We start from the raw sequence: 20,187 nt of genomic DNA, 5'->3' as shown, positions 1-20,187 counted from the left end.
GGGGGGTGAAGGGGGGGTCCGACATTTAAAACATGTCCGGAATTTACCAGAATCAGGAAAAATTTAACCAATGACTGTAATAGTTTCGGATTTAACATACAAATTGAATTGGCATACCTGTTTCATAGGTTATGATTAAATTATGTACATGAATTATTAAAACATCAGTTGGATATCAATTTTTATAACACACACTTAACTCAGTCAATCAAAATCACAGGGTGACAAAATTAATGTAATCTTACAAAACTTGCATAATGAACTTGCCCTGCTTTTAAATTATAGAACAGAACATTTGTAGTTGATTAGAAGGGATTTCAGTATTGATAATTGCAATAACAAAATTAAGCAGACGACACTGCCAACAGTATAGAGATTTGTGAGCCTGTGAGGAAGTTAAGGATAGTCAAGCTCTGTATTGGTGGCAAAGACTGTATTATATAATCACTGCCAATATCCACTGGAGTAATAATAGTCAATAGTTATGTTACATATACATTAAGTTTACCCACTGCATGTATACTATTTTAAGACATTTAAAAATACACTGTTTTTCCCAAATACATTACCAAGTGGGTCATGACACACCCCTTTTTCTTCAAAATATGGAGCTAAAAATACACTGTTTTATATAAGGCAGTCATTTATCAATTATTTCACAAATTTACATATTTATATACATATAATATACATGTCTATGATAAAAATTTGTCTGTTTCCTGTGTAAGTTTTGCTAGGCACCTTTACCGTTGTATGGAACAATAATCACCACCAGTATGGCCACAAATAGAAGTACAATAAATACCCAGTAACCTGAAATATACAAATATAATCACTATGTAGTGAATATCTTGTTATACACCTGTCATTTAAAACAATAGCCCCAACCACCCTTGGGTTAGCAGGATTAGCTGCCCTGCTTTGATTGTCACATTATAAAATCAAACTACAAATGCTATTTTCATACAAGTAAGCCAATATCCCCTGGGATATTGGCTACATCCCCCACAAACAAAATGCAATACTCTGCTATTTTGGGTTAACCGCCCTATCCGCCCCCAACAAAAGGCAATAGCCCCTGCTGTTTTGGACTACATCCCCCAAAACTAAAACAAAATATTAACCAAGCATTCATCTCGCAATGTTAGGACAATGTGGGAGTAAAAGCTTTTCTGAATTCCACACAGTCTTCTGTAATTCCGCCAAGGAAGGTCAGGCAAAAAAGCATTTCGGTATTTTCAATGAAAATTAACCACTTTAATAAGTATTGCACATAGAAATCACACATTGTATCATTTAATCAACTTTTTGTTGAATATCTTAAGGTATTAACTTCATACTCAGCTGCAAACAAGTGTCAGAAATATGACATATTTATCAAGATTGTTAAAAACAAATCAAAGAAAATACTAATACAAAATCAGGAATTAAACAAATTTTAATCAATCCACTTAACACTGCAAATATTGGATACTGACCTATTTGTAAGGTTAAGAAAGAAGTATAGAAGAAATGTCTATCAGAATTCACTCAGGCTTCACTCTTAACCTACTGACCTTGACCAGCTTCTAACTTCAAAACTGTTCATTAGCAATGCCGAGGATATTAAGATGAAAATTGAAAGTGGATCTGCTAAAAGTATAGAATCTGGTAAGATTTTACTGACGATCAGGCTTGCCTGGCTCTATACTGGTGGTAAAATGTCTAATAACTTTCAATTTCACCAAGGTAAGGCTTCAATATTTCTGTGAATCATATATACAGGTACTTACAGCATGTAGCTGATTTTCTATCTACTATTCTTATATGTCTTGTTTCCTTAATCAATCTATGACCTGTCCTGTCTGTATGGTCAGTGATGTCATCTATCAAATCTGTAAATATTAAAAAATATCTCTTGTTATATTCAGCTCAATATCTCATTTTTTATTCAAAACAATATTGTGTTATATTTCAATTCCATATCTCATCTTCAACTCAATATCTTGTTACATATGATCTCAATATCTTGTTATATTTCGACATCATTTAAAGATGTATTACTGTCCTTTATGTTGGAATTTTGGATATGAAAATCAAAAATTGTATTCGAAGGTTAAAAGCAGAAATTTTCGTTTGTGATATAAAATTGTTATTCTTAAGATATGCATTAATTTTGTATTACCGAGAACTGAGATCAAAAGTTAGATTACCATAGCCATTCTACACCCAATTCTTAAAATTTTGGTGGTTTCTTTTCATGTTCCGACTTCCTTAATAACCATCAGCATAGCTTCCTACAGGTGGCATGGGCCATATTTATGTATTGATGTATTTGTCAAATTAAGTAAACAATTCTTTTTATCAAGAATCATGTTGGTAAACTTCTTTCAACATATATCATTTACATTTGTAAGCATACAGTTTTTGTATGATATAAAAATGTTGTTTTTTTTTTTAATTTGTTTGTTCTTACATTATTTGGTTCAATCCAATTACAGGTTTTCCTGGATAACTTTTAATTGTTAATAAAATCAGAATGAATCATGGTATGCTGCTGTGTAAAGGTTAAAATTACATGAAAAGGAAATATGATCTTATAAAATACAATACTTTATATTAATAACAAACTCAAGAACCTTAAATTCTAGAAGATTGTTGCTATTTATGTATTAAACAAACAAATTCGTTGAATTTATATCCCCCACCGAGTACTGGTTATTACTAACACAACAACTGAAGACATAAGGCTTTATTTATATATTAATCATAGCATAAACAGTAATATTCTTTGAACTTGATAAATATTCAGGGCAATAACAGAGCCATAACCAGGCCTCGACACTAACTTTTTTAGCAGGTGGTAAGCTGGACCACTAGATTTGAAGTTAAGGTGGTCCTTCCAGAAAACAAGTGGTCAATTTTTATTATTATATCATTTTACTGCAAATTTAGAAAAATATACATGTATGCTTAAATTGATGACAAATATGTATTACATGTATTAACGTTCAATAAAACAGATATTTTAGTCTAATCAGAAATTAAGTAGAGCAAGTTAGTAGGTAAATCTATCGTGAAGTTATTTGTTTGTTTCTTTATCTCATTAAAAATAAACAACAGGACTCTTATTTATGGTAACTTTTAGTTTAATATTGAAATGACTTCTCCCTCAACTCAAGGGAATAGTGAAACAATTTTTGTCTGTTATTTTCTGACTGTTATTCAAATATACATTGCTGATACATTGTACGTCTTATAATCATGATTATTGCATGTATCTTTTATAGATTAACATTTTTAATAAAAGTAATAAATTATCTTATTCTTGTCTTTGAAAACAAGGAAACATCTAAAGGATAAAAAATAATAACAACGTTATATATAACAATAGCTTATTTTTCTCACTGATTATTATGAATACAGAATATTTACCTCCCTGTTGCTTGTTGGTTGATATTTATTTTTGACATTGAACATTTTTAACATTTTAAAGTATTTTTAACTCTGGAAGAAATGGATCTCTCATCGTTAAACAGTAAAAATAAAGAAAAGTAGCAAAGAATTACAAGATGTATTTTTACAGTTCCTTTCGTTTGCTGCCATTATTCAAGTCAAGTATATGAAATTTTCAGATACCCCATACAATATCATAATTACCATCGCCAGATACCCACGGTTAATTGAAATGTAAAATAACATAAATGTAAATGGTTCTGCCGTGGGTATCCGACGATGCATATTTACTAGCATCATTTGAATGAATTTTGTACCAAAATTAATATCATGAAAATTTACCTCGTTTAACTTGCATAAACAAAATATTAGCGACTGAAAATGAAAGTTATTGATGACTTAAGAACTTCTTTAACTAATCAGAGATTAATGTATTTTGTATTTTTTATGAACCATGTACATGTACATCGGACTAATTATTTTAAACAAAATGTATATAACATGTTTTTGACCCAATCGCCATTCTCCCAAATGAGTCTTGCACCAACCAGACAAGAGCCATGTCAACATGGCCATCCCCCGCCGAATGTGTTTGCTCATTGGAAGAATGTACAAGTAGTAGAGCAGAATAATTCCATTTTAGGAGGTCTTTTGGTAATGAAAACTGATGGCTATAGTGATTACAGATTTGAAACCTATGTGAATACTGATGGCTGAATATAACAAAGGGCAATTACTGAAAAATAATGCAGGGCAGGTTATCATTCTTGTGTGCTGCATCCCTCCTCAGTAAAATCTATCCACCTATGAAGTTTCAAGTTGATACCTCAAATACTTTTTGAGAAAAAAATTGAATTGAAAAATTAAGTATGAAAAATAACAAAGGGCAATAACTCAAAAATTGTACAGGGAAGAGTTTTCATTCTTGTGCACAGCATTCCTCCTCAATAAAATCTATCCACCTATGACATTTCATGTAGACATCTCAAACACTTTTCGAGTTATGCTTCACTCGGGTGAAAAATTAAGTAAAAAAAATAACAAAGGGCAATAACTCAAAAATTATAACAGGTAGAGTTATCATTCTTGTGCACTGCACACCCCCTGAGTGAGATCTATGCACCTATAAAGTTTCATTTTGATATCTCTTAGGCTTTTGGAGTTATGCTCTGGACAAAAATTAATTTTGAAAAATAACAAAGGGCAATAACTCAAAAATTATTCAGGGTAGAGTTATCATTCTTGTGCACTGCACTCCTCCTCAATGAGGTCTATCCACCTATGAAGTTTCAAGTTGATAACTCAAATACTTTTAGAGATATGCTCCGGACAAAAATGTCGGACGGAAGGACGGACGGACGGAAGGACGGAAGGTCGGACGGACGGACGGACGGAGACTATTTCTATATCCCCCGCCGAACATTTTCGGCGGGGGATAAAAATTCAAGTGGTCCGACGGACCAGTGGCCTTTAAAATTAAGTGGTCCTTGACAAAACCAGGTGGTCTCGGACCAAGGGACCACTGCTAATGTCGAGGCCTGCATAACTCTGTGTTAAATAGTAATAACTGGAAATGCCAATGAGATGTATGCATACTGCATAACTAATCAAGGGCCATAAATCTGAGTTATAAGTATCTGACCGGAACAAGGCGACTATATGCACATCTCCTCTTAGTATCCCATAAAGGTTCATTGAATTCCAGCCAGTAGTTACAGAGAAGTAGCACAGAAACGATTATTGCTCTGGTTGTATACTGTATAAGTTATCAAGGGCCATAACTCTAAGTTAAAATGTCTGACCCGAACAAGGCGACAATATGTGCATCTCCTCTTGGTATTGAAGGTTCCCATAAAGTTTCATTGAAGTAGCGAGGAAACAAATATTTTTCTATATGCATACTGCATAACTAATCAAGGGCCATAACTCTGAGTTAAAATGTCTGACCCCAACAAGGCAATTTTATGCACATCTTCTCTTGTTATTGAAGGTTCCCATAAAGTTTCATTGAATTCCAGCCAGTAGTTGCAGAGAAGTAGCGCGGTAACGATTTTTGCTCTATATGTATACTGCATAACTAATCAAGGGCCATAACTCTGAGTTAAAGTGTCTGATCCGAACAAAGCGACGATATGCCCAACTCCTCTTGGTATTGAAGGTTCCCATAAAGTTTCGTTGAATTCCAGCCAGTAGCTGCACAGAAGTAGCGCGGCAAATATTTTTTCTCTATATGCATACTGCATAACTAATCAGGGCAATGACTCTGAGTTAAAGTGTCTGACCAGAACAAGGCAACGATATGCGCATCTCCTCTTGGTATTGAACATTCCCATAAAGTTTCGTTGAATTCCAGCCAGTAGTTGCAGAGAAGTAGCGCAGAAACGATTTTTACTCTATATGCATACTACATAACTAATCAAGGGCCATAGTTAAAGAGTCTGACCGGAACAAGCTGACGATATGCGCATCTCCTCTTGATATTGATGATTCCCATAAAGTTTCGTTGAATTCCAGCCAATAGTTGCAGAGAACTAGTCTGGAAATGAAATTCGGATGGATGGACGGACGGAAGGACAGATGGACAACGCCAAAACTATATCCCCCTCCCGATTCCATCAGTGGGGGATAATAACATATATTGAGGTCTTCCTCCACCAGAAAAGCTTTGGTTATTATAATTTTATATAAATACTCAAATACTATATTAATTGGTTATTGATATATAAAAATTCATGATTTGATTACATCCTAAATAAATTACGCCCGTAAGACAAACCATTTTAATAAATATTTAAATATACCATTCTGTGAGTCAACTTCATTTCCAATATCTAATGCCATATTTTTCTGTCTGGCAATCACATCAGACAATGCTTCAAGTCCTTGATCTTGTGCTGAAATATAAAGAATCGGACAATATATGTTAATGCTCTTGCTTTTGAATGAATTTTTGCTCTCATTCACAGTTTTTCTCTCACTTTCACAATTTTATTTTCCAATTTTGGACAAACAAAATCAAATCTGTCATGCCACAGACATGAGCATATTCATGTTTTATCCCCTTCTCCAGCTCCCTGCCCCCCACCCTTCTGATTATTATCCCACTATCTATTGTAATGTGTGAATAGACCAATGATGGTAAATTGTGACAACTCTTTGAGTGACCGCTTTTTACTTTATTTTCTATTTTTAAAATGCCATAATATGGAAACACAGGTCAAGTATTCTTGCACAAAAACTGTGCATGCAGGTATACATTAACAAACAAACAAGAGCAATTACCTAGAAAAGCATCCTGACAAAGTTTGATTATGATTGATGCAAGAATATGACTACTAGAGTGTTAACGAACAAATGTGGACGGATGACAGACATTCAACGATCCTAAAAGCTCATCCTGAGCAAGCTCAGGTGAGCTAACAAAAATCATTAATAGATAAAATCAAGTAGGCATGTACAGTTGTTGCACATTTCTAAATATGCATGACTCGGTGCCAGGTAAAATTAGTTTACTTTGATAGATAAACTGGTTATTTAATCATCAAAATACAATTGTCAAATGACATCCCACTAGCCCGTGAAAAGCATGACGAAATGTTTATTTATATGAAAAACAAATAAAGCAATGCAGAATTTCCGAATCAGACATGTACTTTTATGCAAGAAGAGCACTTACGCACTACATTTTTTAATTTGTAATCCGCAGAAGCCCTCCAAATTATAATTTCTCTCCCTCCTGCCTGAGACTTTATATATTTACTAGTACCTCCACAGATGTTAATGCAACAAAAAAGATGTATTATCCTCTATTTTCAAATAAAAAGGATAAAACATATAAACTTTATGCGTCCTTTTTTCAGCATGTATTTATTGATTTTTAGTCTGCAGTAGGTATTAAAGTTTTTAAAATTTTAAAGAAGACAGAAATACCTTGTATAATTTGTTGTTGTTGTACTCGTATTTCAGAATTGCCAACATTTCTCAAATCTTCTGGCTCTTCACGAACCCCCCATACATCAGCCGATTCTGATCCTCCAGTCATCAAGTTGTACCTAAAATATTTTTACACATAAGAGCACATTTATTTTAGTCATCTTGGTAAAAAACTTAGATGCTGTTAAAAAAAAACATGCTTCCAAGCAAACTAAATGAACTTAACAGGGGTCCACTAGCCATGGCATGAATCCGGAAGCCAGTATGGACTAAGTTTTGCTGATTCTAAGGTCAAATCTCATGATTTGAACAAAATATGACCCTTCAGTTAAAATATTGAGGATCAATTCAGGCCTTTAAGCAATTTGAAGGATAAAAGGGTCATTTCAAGGGTCAAATGGACACCCTGCTCAACTTCTTTTACCAAAACACTATATTTTACTCTTCACATCATACAGAAAATATGAAACAAGTTGTCCCTGGCCAGTGTGTCCCACTATTACCATGCTTATCCTACAATAATGCAACAATACAACTATATAACATCTGTGACACCTACCTGGATTCTCCTGCCTCATTGCGGAATGCTTGTTCAATTTGTTTTTCTTTCGTTGTAAGATTGTCTATCATTACTTGGCGTCTCTCCACCTCTCTTTGTGTTCTTATTAAACATCAAGGAAAAGCAGATGAACTTGGGTTATGACCTTAAGCTGTCAAAATTTAATCTAAGACTCACATACACTGGGTAAAAGCATCTACATAGAGCGGGTAAAAGCATCTACACACAGCGGGTAAAAGCATCTACACACAGCGGGTAAAAGCATCTACATACAGCGGGTAAAAGCATCAACACACAGCGGGTAAAAGCATCTACACACAGCGGGTAAAAGCATCTACACACAGCGGGTAAAAGCATATACATACACCTGGTAATAGCATCTACACACAGCGGGTAAAAGCATCTACACACAGCGGGTAAAAGCATCTACACACACCTGGTAAAAGCATCTACACACAGCGGGTAGAAACATCTACTTCCTGTGCCCATAACAAACAATAAAAGTTAAATAAGGTTACAAGAAATGATATTGTGAAGTTGTGAACAGAAGTTATAGTTGCTTGTGTTCACAATAAACCATACACATTGATATGTAATATATAACATGACTTATATAAATGATAATCTGATTTCATTTCTGCACTAATGTAATATACCAGGTACCTGAAAAATATTGCATATTTACCAACAATCATTTTAAGCTTTTTGTGGTAAAGGTCACAGTAACCTTGACCTTTGACCAATGACCTGAAAATATGGGTCATCTACAGTCTGAACCAATGTCTGTATCAAATCTAAAGATCATGAAGGATACATGTGATAGGATGATGTTGCTCTGATCAATCCATTCTTCAATTTTTGTAGATCTCCAGAAAACTGTTTCATAGATGAGCGTACTTGTGCTGATAACTACAAAATATATACATGTATAAAATGGTCAGAACTGTTCTTAAAATTGGTAATTTTACAAAAAAAGATACATGTAATAAGTTACGGAAATTTTGAATAATGTTTATATGCAAACATGTAGTCTTAAAAACAGATGAGGTTTTCAGCAAAAAGAAAAGAATTCTCAATGGTTGATCTAAATAAATGCAAGTTATACACACTCATGTACCTTTGTATATGGAGTACTGGTTCTGTTATGTTTGTTTCTTTCGTTGATTTTTTGCATTATATCCTGCCCTAGTTCCAGGCATCTGTCATAGTCTGTAAGCCTGTAAAATAATGGGTATCCACTTTTTTATTCATTGTTGTCTAGCATACAAAACTAAATACTTAGGTATATTACTGAAAATTAATTAAGTTAACAGAGAGGTGAAAAACTGAGCAGTGTCAAGTATAGTAAATGACAAATCTTTTAGTTTTAGACAAAACGACCCTCGGAATACCATACTGCGGCTCTACCCACTGAGCTAAATGGCCTCTTACACATCATCTCCCCTAAATAGTGAACAGTTTTGGACTTTGATATACAATGTACTCTCCTGCTATATTGAAATTCATCCTCGAATTCACAGAGTTACAGAGTAATGTAAATTAAACTCTAAGCTTTATCCAGTCACGGTCCCCAGTGGGGCGCCAAATGTCAAAGGGTGAGAAAAATGTGCAGCCTGACCAGGACTGGAACCCAGAACCCTCTGAATACCATACCTCGGCTCTACCAACTTAGCTATCTGGCCGCTTACAAATCATCTACCCTAAATAGTAAACTGTGACAAAATTAAAATATAATTTTGACATTGTGTTATACTATTTGGTCATTCAATTATGTTGCAAAGAAGTACAATTATAGGATTAAAGTGGAAGTATGCAACTTTCCACTAAAATAACCCATTTGTTGCAGCCAGACCAAACTATAGATGTATTTATTCTAATAATCAGAAATGTAATTACTATTGTGAGATGTATACACTAGTACCTATTACAACTTGGTATTGCTTAGAGTTAGACATTTTTGATACAATAGAATGTTAACCCTTTCGCTGCCAGAGGATTATTTATTTATTGATCACCTGTATTTGCCAGATGGTTTTCTAAGAAATTACTATATTATTAATTAATATAATTATTATTATTTGTTATTAGTATTATAATAATTATATATGTTTCCAAATCTGCTAGTATATAATAATTATTGTTGATGGTATAATTATCTATATATCTATATATTTTTTATTATTATTATAATTATTATTATTGTAATAATAATTATTATTATTATCATAGAAACGGCAAAAGCCGTCCCCATGGCAAATACGCCGAAAATAATAGGGATGGCATATGCCGTCCTTATGGCAGTGAAAGGGTTAATGCACCTTTTTACTTGCTTAAACATCTAAAGAAAAACAAGGATGCATTGACATATATACATGTAAAGCCCAAGTGTGAAGAGTAAGGGATTAAATAAGTCTGAGGGATTCTACAGATTATTAGCACTAAATTTACATACAAAATAATGTCTGTCTTGTTAATTCCCCATTATCAGTTTTTCAAAATAAAAAATATTATCACTCTTTAAAGTTTTATATGCTAATGCGATGTCATTTGACAGTTATGTTTAGATAATGGAACTACTGTGTAGTAATTGCTCAGGATTTAATACTTTATCGGCGAAGTCGAATTTTCTTTGATGTTTCGAAAGGGCGAAATGGGGATAAAAATCAGTTAATATGTCTGACTCCCTCGCAGTGAGCCCTTAGTCAAAATATATTGATGTGCCAAAGCTAGATTCTGAGATATCTTTGTTCTGGATCAGAATGTCGCTTCATAGAGGGGAGATATTGCCCATACACAAAATACTTTTAATACAATATAGCACAATATCTCATCGCATGGTACAATTAGTTGGACTAGATATTGCCCCTAGTGATACACAAAATAACACATCTCATCATGTAGTACAAGTTGGACTTAGTGCTGTATACAATTTCAATAATAGTATGAAATGAAATTGGCAACTTGAATATAAGATGAAGTATACCACAAAGTAGGGATGGGTACCACCAATTTTTTTGTACCGCGGTATATCGCGGTATTTCACCTGTGTACCGCGGTATGTACCACGGTATTATGAAGACACTTTTTAATGTTTAACTTATGCAAACTAAGACCAACTGCCATAAGAATGTTTAAACATTTTGATAAAACACAATACATTTTAGAAAAACAGATTAATATCTTTATTTCTTTCAACTAACATCTGTCTACCTGACTGGAAAATAATAAATAAAAGAAAGAAGGAAATAACCTTATTGTCTTGATAATATTTTCAACAAAATCTAAAACAGAAAAAATGGCAATTCCCATTGGATTTTTGACCGTGGTGAATTCGTCCATGACGGTATGAGCTGTTTACAAGTTGGGCTATGTCTAAATGCTTACGTTTGTTATTGTCGCCACTCGTCAACACGTCAACATGTTTACTAGCCTTAGACTGAGCACTAACATGGGTGTCCCTTTTAATGCATTTAAATGAAGAATGATATATAGAAATTATATAAAATGTCGGCGATGAAATGTATTTACACTACATAATAAATATGAAAAACAACCGGGAAACGATCCGACCTTTCCGCGACTAATTATTCGTTAGAGTATTATACTGTGCATTTACTGCTGCTCTAAAAATAGACTTGGAATTCCACTTTAATTTAGGTTGAAAGTTGAAACACAGATTACAGGGTAAATAACGTCCGAATCTTACAAAAATATTATGTAAAATTATATATATTAAAAAACCGGTATTCCTAGGGGTCGTACCGGTACGTACCGCGTCTGAACGAAACCGCGGTATACCGGTATACCGGTAATACCGCACATCCCTACCACAAAGAAGTACCACTGTAAAAATGGCAGCATTTCACTTTTTTGCAGCCATGTTAACATCTACAAAAATTATAAACATGGGCTTTATTACATGCACATAGATGTATAGATATGTAAAAAACCACTTAGTCTTATAAATAGAAAGCAATTTTTCCTGCACCTGACCATGACTCATGGAATGGCTTTAAAAATAATTGCGAATTATTATTGTATGTCTGAGAGTATCTCTGCATAAAAGCACAAGTCATGCCATAACCACTGATATAATTCTCTTATCTTTATGAGTTCCAACATAAAATAGATCTATAATATTCTTTTTAATCTTACACTGTTAAAACCGTTAAACGCCCCCAAATTAGAATCTTACTTCATTAAATTCAATATTTATAAGAATCATTATTAAAAAAAGAGTAAGAACATCTTTAAAAAAAATGAATAATTTAATTAAGATGCATATATATAGGGTACAGCAGGATTTATTTTACCAAGAATCTGTCATTTTTCTGACAATTTGTGTCTATAGTCCCGATATTGGCGAGCTTGATTAGTAGAATAGAATAGAACAGAATATTATCTGGTCTTACGGGAAAATCTAAAGTGCGAAAAGAAATCCATTTTCCAAGCCATTTTTCCACAATGATGCGAATGGTAATCAACCAGAAAGAATTGTAACGTAAGTGTATGTGTTTTTACTTGGATTTTTTCAATTAATATACTATTCTATCCACTGACTTTGAAGACTATTCACACAAGGACCAGAAAAAGGAAAATCGCTTTAATATTCTTTTTACAGAAGGAATTAACATCAACATGCAATTGCATACTTATTACCTCAGCCTAGAATTTTTGATGGTGATAAGCTTTTATGTTTTCTGTTCTATATATTACATGGTACTCTCTAATATCACCCACTTCTCGATCAATATCTAATTAATGTAGGAAAGCAATGTACATAATGCATCTACCTTTCTGCCTATAGCCTGGGGCTTACTATATAACATTATATTTTATCATACAGTATACTTATAATTGAAATATTGAGACATATTGATAAAAAAAAATTGCATTTTTATTCATTTTCCTCATTTCACCGTAAATAATTATTTTTCATTGCATGAACATATTTTTAAATGGTGTTTTGCAAGACTTCTTTCCTCTAAACTCACCCACTTAAAAAAGTGAGAAAAGTTAAAATAAACAGAAAATACAGGTTTTCTATAAATTAATGATATATTAATTCCAAAATGATTTCATTAATATTTATCTTCAAACCACTCGATGAAAATCAATCCCGTATTCATAGAAACAAGAAATATTTTCTTAAAAAGATATATACTTGTTCGAGGTAAATTATCTTTTTCTTGCAAAACTATTCCGGATTTTTGTATTCATGCAATATGTCAGCAGTGCAAGTTTATTGGTGTAGAAATTCTAGTTATTACGTGTTGTGCAATTCGAATTTGTGATTGCAAGCAGTTATGCATGGCTCTCAGTTTTTAGGGGGGTTTTTTTTTTAAGTCCCAAAAAACCAACTGTTACTACGTTGATGTATTGTGAGGGGATTTTTAAATATGTTATAATGTAATATCTCCCTAAACGACGTTATTCTAACCGATTTTCAGACCCAGCTAGAACACAAAGGTACACCAGAAACTAGCTTTGGATGCTGGAATATCTTGCAATCTGAATGTTTCGAATCACAATTAAAAAGTATGATACAACTTCACATCTACATCTACATCATACTGCTTTAAAATCGTTCACGATTGCACTAAGCAGGCGCGTTGTCTGGGAATAGCTGTTAAAAACAAACGTGTTAAGTGCAAATTTATAGGTATAAGATAAAAGCAAGTTTAAAAAGAACTACAAGACTGAAATAAAAAGTTAAAAGCAAAGCTGAACTAGAGCTGGTAAAAAGGATGCAGCTGCCCTAACAAGACTGTGCTGGATTTTGTAGAGTAGGGTAAAAGAGCTGATGTTGCGCCTCTGCTCTAGAGTTTGCCAATTAAGTTCACTTATCATTTTAGATGCACTACTGGTGTAATTGTAGTCGTTGTATACATATCTGGCAGCTGACCTTTGAACTAGTTCTATATAATAAACCAGATATTTTTGCCAAGGATGCCAAACCGTGGAACAGTATGCTAATTAACTGGGGCCTTACATAGCTAGGTTTTGTAGGCAGTTTCTTTAACATTTTTGATTGAAGTTTTGTTTGACATTTCTTTTTATAAATCCATATTTGAATTATTTGCATTGCTTTGTGTTGTTTGGTATGATTGCGTCCAAAATAGATCCTTTTACTAATTGTTACTCCTAAATAATTTTCCAGGCCTCATGGTTTTATTGTTGGGACCATGTTACATTATAAGGGGAATCCTTACGAATGTTTTTTTGCGGGCTGATACTAAGGAGTTCACATTTTATCTGGATTTAAAATTTCCCCATGGACCAATCAGGATCCCAGTTTTCCGAAGACTGTTGAAGATTCTTTTTTGTGCAGGGTTTGTACATTCTTGGGTTTGATTTAATTGTTAGAGGTATTATTATTTGTATTCGTCTGCAAATTCTGAACCCTTCCCCTGTTAATTTACTATCAGGGTGAGGTTTCATTTCTGTAAGATTAATTAAAAGGGCAAGGTTTCCCAGGACCGAGCCTTGGGGGGGACACCAAGAAAGAAACTGTGGTAGGTTGGGTCAAGTTTTGACCATTCTTACAACGACTTGTTGGGGGTGCGACCATATAAAAATGACCTTTTGTCCTTATTAATTTGACCTCTGAGCTAACACCTCTATAGTCCTTATGTTTAGTTTAAGGAAACAAGCTTGTTTATGGTCACATTATCAAAGATGCTTTTCTGAAGTCCATGAACAATGACATCGGTCTGTGGCCCTTGCTTTTAAATTTCACTGAACCCTTTCTGGGGAAACACTGATAAGCTGGGTTTCACAGCTATGTTTAGCCAGGGACTTTCAAATAGAACTTCTATTTGAAAGACCCTGGTTTAGCAGAAATTATACACACACATAAAAACGAAGATTAGATAAACAAATTGAGGAGGTTTTAAAATCAGTATTTATTATTGCAGATATAATACATCTTGAACTGTAATTTAAGTCAGATTAAATATTTTTAAAAATTTCTTTCCCTACCTTTCGCCAAAAATAATTCCTGTCGTAGTTTAGTCATAACGCCGTATGTGCTCCGGCATATTCGGAATAATCTTAAGAATTACAAAAGTGAATCAAGCCCACTCATGCGCTTCGAGAGAAGATGGCTGAAGTCGCTAAACAGGCCGCAGAGGTAGATCCTCTTAAACCTAGGATTAACATCAATTTAAGAAGATTTCCACCACCATATAACCCATACCCAGTTGATTATAATGCACGTGTCCATGGACCTTATGACCCAGCTCGTTACTATGGGAAAGCTAAGAGTAAGTGCAGGATTTTGGTTCTGAAGGTCAAGTTCCTTTGAAATCACCATGCATAATTTTCTATTTTGAATTGATAAATGTGACTGGTCTCTTTAACAATTATATTTCAAATATAGGTTTCTAAATTTAAACCTGGTTGTACTGTTGAAATGTTGTCAAATGTTCTTGCGAGAAATTTTATCGATTTCGAGCCCGAGACGTTTCGACCCAAAAATATCATACGAGACTTTTCGGCCCCTTTTTGGACTAGATAAGTAAAAACATTTTTATGGCCAATAACACACTATGACTGCTATAAAAGTAATGAGATGTGATAAATGGCTAACTGTCTCTGGATCGTTCTGGCTTCCATAACTTTATATGTCGCTTTTAAGTTTTATTTTGACATTGTGCGACAGTAAAGTTAAATGTCAACCTTATTTGCAAATGAATAAAGTAAATTTGTTTTTCATTTTCTTAATCATATTGTATTTTTAGTGGGCATTAGCCAAGTTTAGGCTTAATGCCTTGAATCACTGTTTTTATAGAATATAAATTGTATAATAGAAGTATATATATATACATAACTTCACAATCATTTTCTACTTTCAGTTCAGTCAGCATGGGACATAAAATTGGGAGAAATACCATCAAAATTGCTTGCTTTTGATAGAAACCCTCGAAATGTATTTGGTGTTTTTTCAAGATGTAAGCTACTTTTGTTTTTAAAACCCGGGTTTTTTCCAAAATTTTCAGAGGACAAAAAACTCAAAAAAGGGGATTGGGGCTCCCCATTCTTTTGTGTCAGTTCCCCTGATACATAAAAGCTATACATATTTTTGATTTAAATTTACTTTTCCCTTTATGTCTTTTCACACCTTAGCTTTTAAACCGGGCCCTATTTTTTCTTATGGGGCCCCAAAAATAATGAAAAGGTTTAGTACAATAATTTTCAGTAGCCCCCTTTTGGGAAACCCCAAATGTTAGCATGGACATCTGTCAGACCATAAACCAGACTTGGGGAAACTACCCCAAAAAAAAACTTCGGGTCCCAGTTTTATCTGAATTTTTACTCAACCTTTTGAAAGCTGAAACCAAAGGACAAAAGCATTGTGTCACATTTTGGGGTTTAAAGGGTTTTTTTTTTGCTTTTTGGGTACACGTTGTATCTCCAAAACTACTGTAAGGAATAAGATTTAACTTCGCAAACTTTTTTTTGAGAACATTATATGAGGTAATTGTACAAGGCCCATAACTCTAACATGGATTTTGACAGAATTATGGCCAAATGCTAATTTGACTGCAGCTGGCCATATTTACTGACTTTTTTGGAAAAAAAAAGGAACAGCGTTTTAAAAACCCCGGGGCACCCGAAAAAACACCTTTGGTTAAGTTTTTGTTGAAAAGTTGTCAGAAATTTGGGTTTTCTAAAAAAAACTACTGAAGGAAAGGGGTTTTGAAACTTTATACACTTTTTTTTTGAGGGGCAAAACTTTTAAATTTTCCATCATTTCTAACACTAAACAGGGAATTTTGACGGGAATTAGGGCCCTTTTTAAATTTTAAAAAAATTCAAACATTACCCCGGGGCCCTTTTTTTATTATCAAGCAGCGAGAATAGTCAAGCACACTGTCCTACTGACAGTTAATGTTCTTACTATTATCATAATTTCTTAGGGAAAACTTTGGGTGTGCACTTGAAATTTCTTTGCAAGGTCTTCAAACAAAGTATGGGGTTAGGTGGAAAAACTGTTTGAACTGCTGGACACACAATTGTGCTGGCTGGAACTTATTACTACATAAAAGTAAAATTGACCAATCAAACTTAAGCTATAGATTAGGCCATTGAGTATAGCACTATAACTAATTGCACAAACTGTAGACCACATGATGAATTCACACCTTGATTCTACACATGTTATTAAATCCGATTTTTCATATTTCAGGCATAAGCAGATACACAGCGAGGCATTACCGTGCACAAAAAATGCCTATTAACTTCTTTATGCAGCTTATGTTTTTTACAATGACTGTAAATTACATCGCTACTTCTGGTTTCTTCTCAACAGGAAATGGTGGAAAACGTAAGTACATGTATCATATATGTATTATTTAAGTTTTAGTCTGCAGGCCCCAACTAAAAATACCAATGCAAACAGTGTGGACCAAGATCTGTGCCATCTATTCATAGTCTATACTCTGTTTTTCAGTGAGTACATATAATTTGATGACAGGTCCTTGGGGATCATTGATGCCAGCACTATCAAGTGTTGAGAATTGAGTACCACTCAAGCAGGTTCTAGGGGGCATGAGGGATGTTGCATGTATTCATTATCCCTCATGTACAGACTCAATCAAACCGAGTCTGCAATTCTCTTTTAAATTTGTTGTGATTTATGCTTCCGAGGGATCACTTTGTTTCCAGATCTTTGTCTACATTTAAAGATGGACATTACCCATGTATGATATTTTTCATGTTAATGGTAAATTTCAGTTATATTGTAGTAACAGTTAATCTAATTTGACAAATGTATGTATTTCAACTTTTTCCTTCTTGATTTCTGTATTTTTAAGTTTGCATTGTAAACCTACGCTTTCTCACACAGCAAACAAAAGCTATCCTTACAAGGCATACCGCCCCTTTTGTCTAGGGGTTAGAGTCGATGACTTCTAATCCAGTTACCTCTCTGGCGTGGGTTCAATCCGCGGGAGATGCTTTGGTAGTTAAGCATGGAGGAAGGTAGTCTAGTACTGGTGTAACTCTGCAGGAACGATGGATAGGAAACTACCGGCTATATGACTGAAATACTGTTGGGAAAAGGCGTAAAATGAAACAAACAAACAAACAATCCTAGAGCCTGATAGAAGGCGATTATAATGCCCTATGTGATGGCTTTTGATTTGATAATAATACTACATGTGAAAATGTTAAAAAATTTATTTTTCAGGGGTCCAGAGGAGATACAGATTTCACTAGTGGATCAATACATGGAAGCCATCTTGCGATACTGTTGTGCTTTGTGCAGATGTTTCATATTATCTTTGATATAATAACTGACTTTTGACCAGTTGTGTGCAACATAAAAGATTGTAACAATATGTCAGATTAGTATTTAAAATAAAAAATGTTTGAAATACCATTTGGCTTAAAAATGATTAAAATAGATTTATAATGCCCCAAAATATGGAGGGCATAGTGTCAGTTACGAAATTTTAATAAAATTTGTATAAGATTTATTTGTTTATCTAGATTGTTGAAACTGGACTTGTTTGAAGTTATTAAAGGGACTCCACTGAGGTTTTTAATGTTACCAGATTTGAAATTTTTTCTAGTTTAGTGTACCGTTAAATAAATACATGTATACAAATAACCTTAATGCAGCTCATTTTTCCAGAATAATCATTTTTATGAAATGCAAAATGACCTTAAATTGAATACTGCTACAAACAATTTTTAATTCAATCATAAGTCTCACAAAGTCAATGTAATAAAAAAAATTCCTGCTCCAATAAATAGAGATACTGATATGCACTGTCTACAGTCAAGGATACATGAACAAAATTAGCAAGGTCACAGAGACTAACAAGTAACTGAAAATGATCGTGATCTTGTATAACATGATTTACTGATAACACAAGAAATATACTGATTTTTGGAGTAAATGCAAAATAAATATGGACCTTTTTTAATATCCATAATTTTGGAAGATTACGATCAAGAATTCAAGTTTAACTTTAATTTGGTATTTGGCCTTAGAAATTTTGTCCTCTACCCGCAAGTGTTTTTGCATTGTGAGTAAAGATGTCTTTTCTTCAGTTTTATAAACCAGTGAGTATAATTGCTCATGTTAGCTGAACAAGATGGCCAGTTGGCCACTAGAGCTATAAAAATATTATCATCTTTCCCGCAATAATTTCTCAGCTGTTTGCAAGTTTAAAAAAAAACTTAATTATATTCTAACATTAGGTGATAATTTGTACATTAAAAATTCACAGGTTTAAATATAATGTCTTCCTATTCCTATGCAGATTTCATAAAGATGATTATTGATATGATACAGGGTCATATAAAATTGTAACCAGAAATTCATATTTGGGACTGGCGCATTATATGTTTGATTATAACTTTGTAATTAATGAATGTTTTGTCCTTATACTTGTGCACAACAAGTCAACGACCCATCAAGGACTTTGGTCCAATTATTAAAATTTGCTTTAATGTCCATATTTTTGATAATTATTCATGGGTTCGTTTCTTACACAAAAATAACACTTAAGACAAAACTGACTTGATTAATTCACGTGACCTTGACTTTTAAATGACCTTGACCGTCAAGGCCTAATGGTTAAGGTGTCTGGCTCTCAAACCAGGGACCAAAAGATCGAGCCTTACTTGAGCCACCACCTTGTTTCTTCATATTACAACAGTATACGTACTGGTTATTCCAGGAAGCGGACTAGAAAGTTATTAATATAAGTAATAAGAACTTGCTTACGTACGAGTGGCAAATTTTAATTATTGTCAACAACTCGATTTAACATTGATTTGCACGTGAAAGTACATGTATAATATACCGTTGGAAAGATTATTGATTTTTCTAACCAACAGTCTATTTTCGCACGATTTGCCCGTGCAATAAATTTTTAGCAGGTCATTTAAGTATATGCGTTGTAAACATGGCTGAGTTGCATTGTGATTTGAGAGGAGCAAAGAGCTTATTGCAAACTTCATGGGTTATTAGGTAAATGCGCGAAAGAAATAAAAACGGAGAAAATGCCCTTCCATATCGTATAATTGCTAGGTGAGTGTAAGGTAGAACTAAAGTTAAGGATGATTCCCGCGCTTAGCCACCAATTTCCGCTACTTCTGACCCCTGACATCGCCAATGCCAAAGCCAGATATACCGTAGGAGATAAGCGACATATCTGGCCTTAATTAGTGCGTCATATGTGTTTTCCATCTTGATAGTAAAGTTAAGGAAACTTCGCCCGTTAGATCCCGCATTTGCTAACTTC

The 20,187-nt window shown here is 33.8% G+C and overlaps 2 protein-coding genes across 2 annotated transcripts; one reads left to right on the top strand and one right to left on the bottom strand.

The window, feature by feature from the left end:
- Positions 1-523: 523 nt before the first annotated feature.
- LOC132741874 (syntaxin-8-like) lies at positions 524-12,313 on the bottom strand. Its single transcript, XM_060730138.1, has 8 exons — positions 12,241-12,313; positions 9,045-9,144; positions 8,742-8,836; positions 7,928-8,029; positions 7,366-7,487; positions 6,237-6,329; positions 1,773-1,874; positions 524-813 (listed from the first exon to the last, which is right to left on the bottom strand). The coding sequence occupies exons 1-8, from the start codon at positions 12,252-12,254 to the stop codon at positions 734-736; spliced, it is 708 nt and encodes a 235-aa protein (XP_060586121.1). The 5' UTR covers positions 12,255-12,313; the 3' UTR covers positions 524-733.
- Positions 12,314-14,999: 2,686 nt separating this feature from the next.
- On the top strand, positions 15,000-18,408 carry LOC132741882 (putative ATP synthase subunit f, mitochondrial). Its single transcript, XM_060730147.1, has 4 exons — positions 15,000-15,192; positions 15,784-15,879; positions 17,118-17,255; positions 18,120-18,408. Exons 1-4 carry the CDS (start codon positions 15,030-15,032, stop codon positions 18,146-18,148), a joined length of 426 nt encoding a protein of 141 aa, XP_060586130.1. The 5' UTR covers positions 15,000-15,029; the 3' UTR covers positions 18,149-18,408.
- The last annotated feature ends 1,779 nt before the right edge of the window (positions 18,409-20,187 follow it).

Source organism: Ruditapes philippinarum, unplaced genomic scaffold (assembly GCF_026571515.1).
Source record: "Ruditapes philippinarum isolate M1 unplaced genomic scaffold, ASM2657151v2 ctg2614_1_1_1_1, whole genome shotgun sequence".
Taxonomy (NCBI): Eukaryota; Metazoa; Mollusca; class Bivalvia; order Venerida; family Veneridae; genus Ruditapes; species Ruditapes philippinarum.
Note: the sequence above shows the minus strand (reverse complement) of the source record. Positions and strands in the feature narration are given on the sequence as shown.

Coding starts and splice junctions, on each gene's coding strand:
- LOC132741874 (XM_060730138.1), bottom strand. Junction 8,030..8,741: donor GCAACATCATCCTATCACAT/GTATCCTTCATG, acceptor ATGTTTAATAAG/AACACAAAGAGAGGTGGAGA. Junction 6,330..7,365: donor ACAACAACAAATTATACAAG/GTATTTCTGTCT, acceptor TTTATATTTCAG/CACAAGATCAAGGACTTGAA.
- LOC132741882 (XM_060730147.1), top strand. CDS start 15,030: ATGGCTGAAGTCGCTAAACAGGCCGCAGAGGTAGATCCTCTTAAACCT. Junction 15,193..15,783: donor TTACTATGGGAAAGCTAAGA/GTAAGTGCAGGA, acceptor TTCTACTTTCAG/TTCAGTCAGCATGGGACATA. Junction 17,256..18,119: donor AACAGGAAATGGTGGAAAAC/GTAAGTACATGT, acceptor TTTATTTTTCAG/GGGTCCAGAGGAGATACAGA.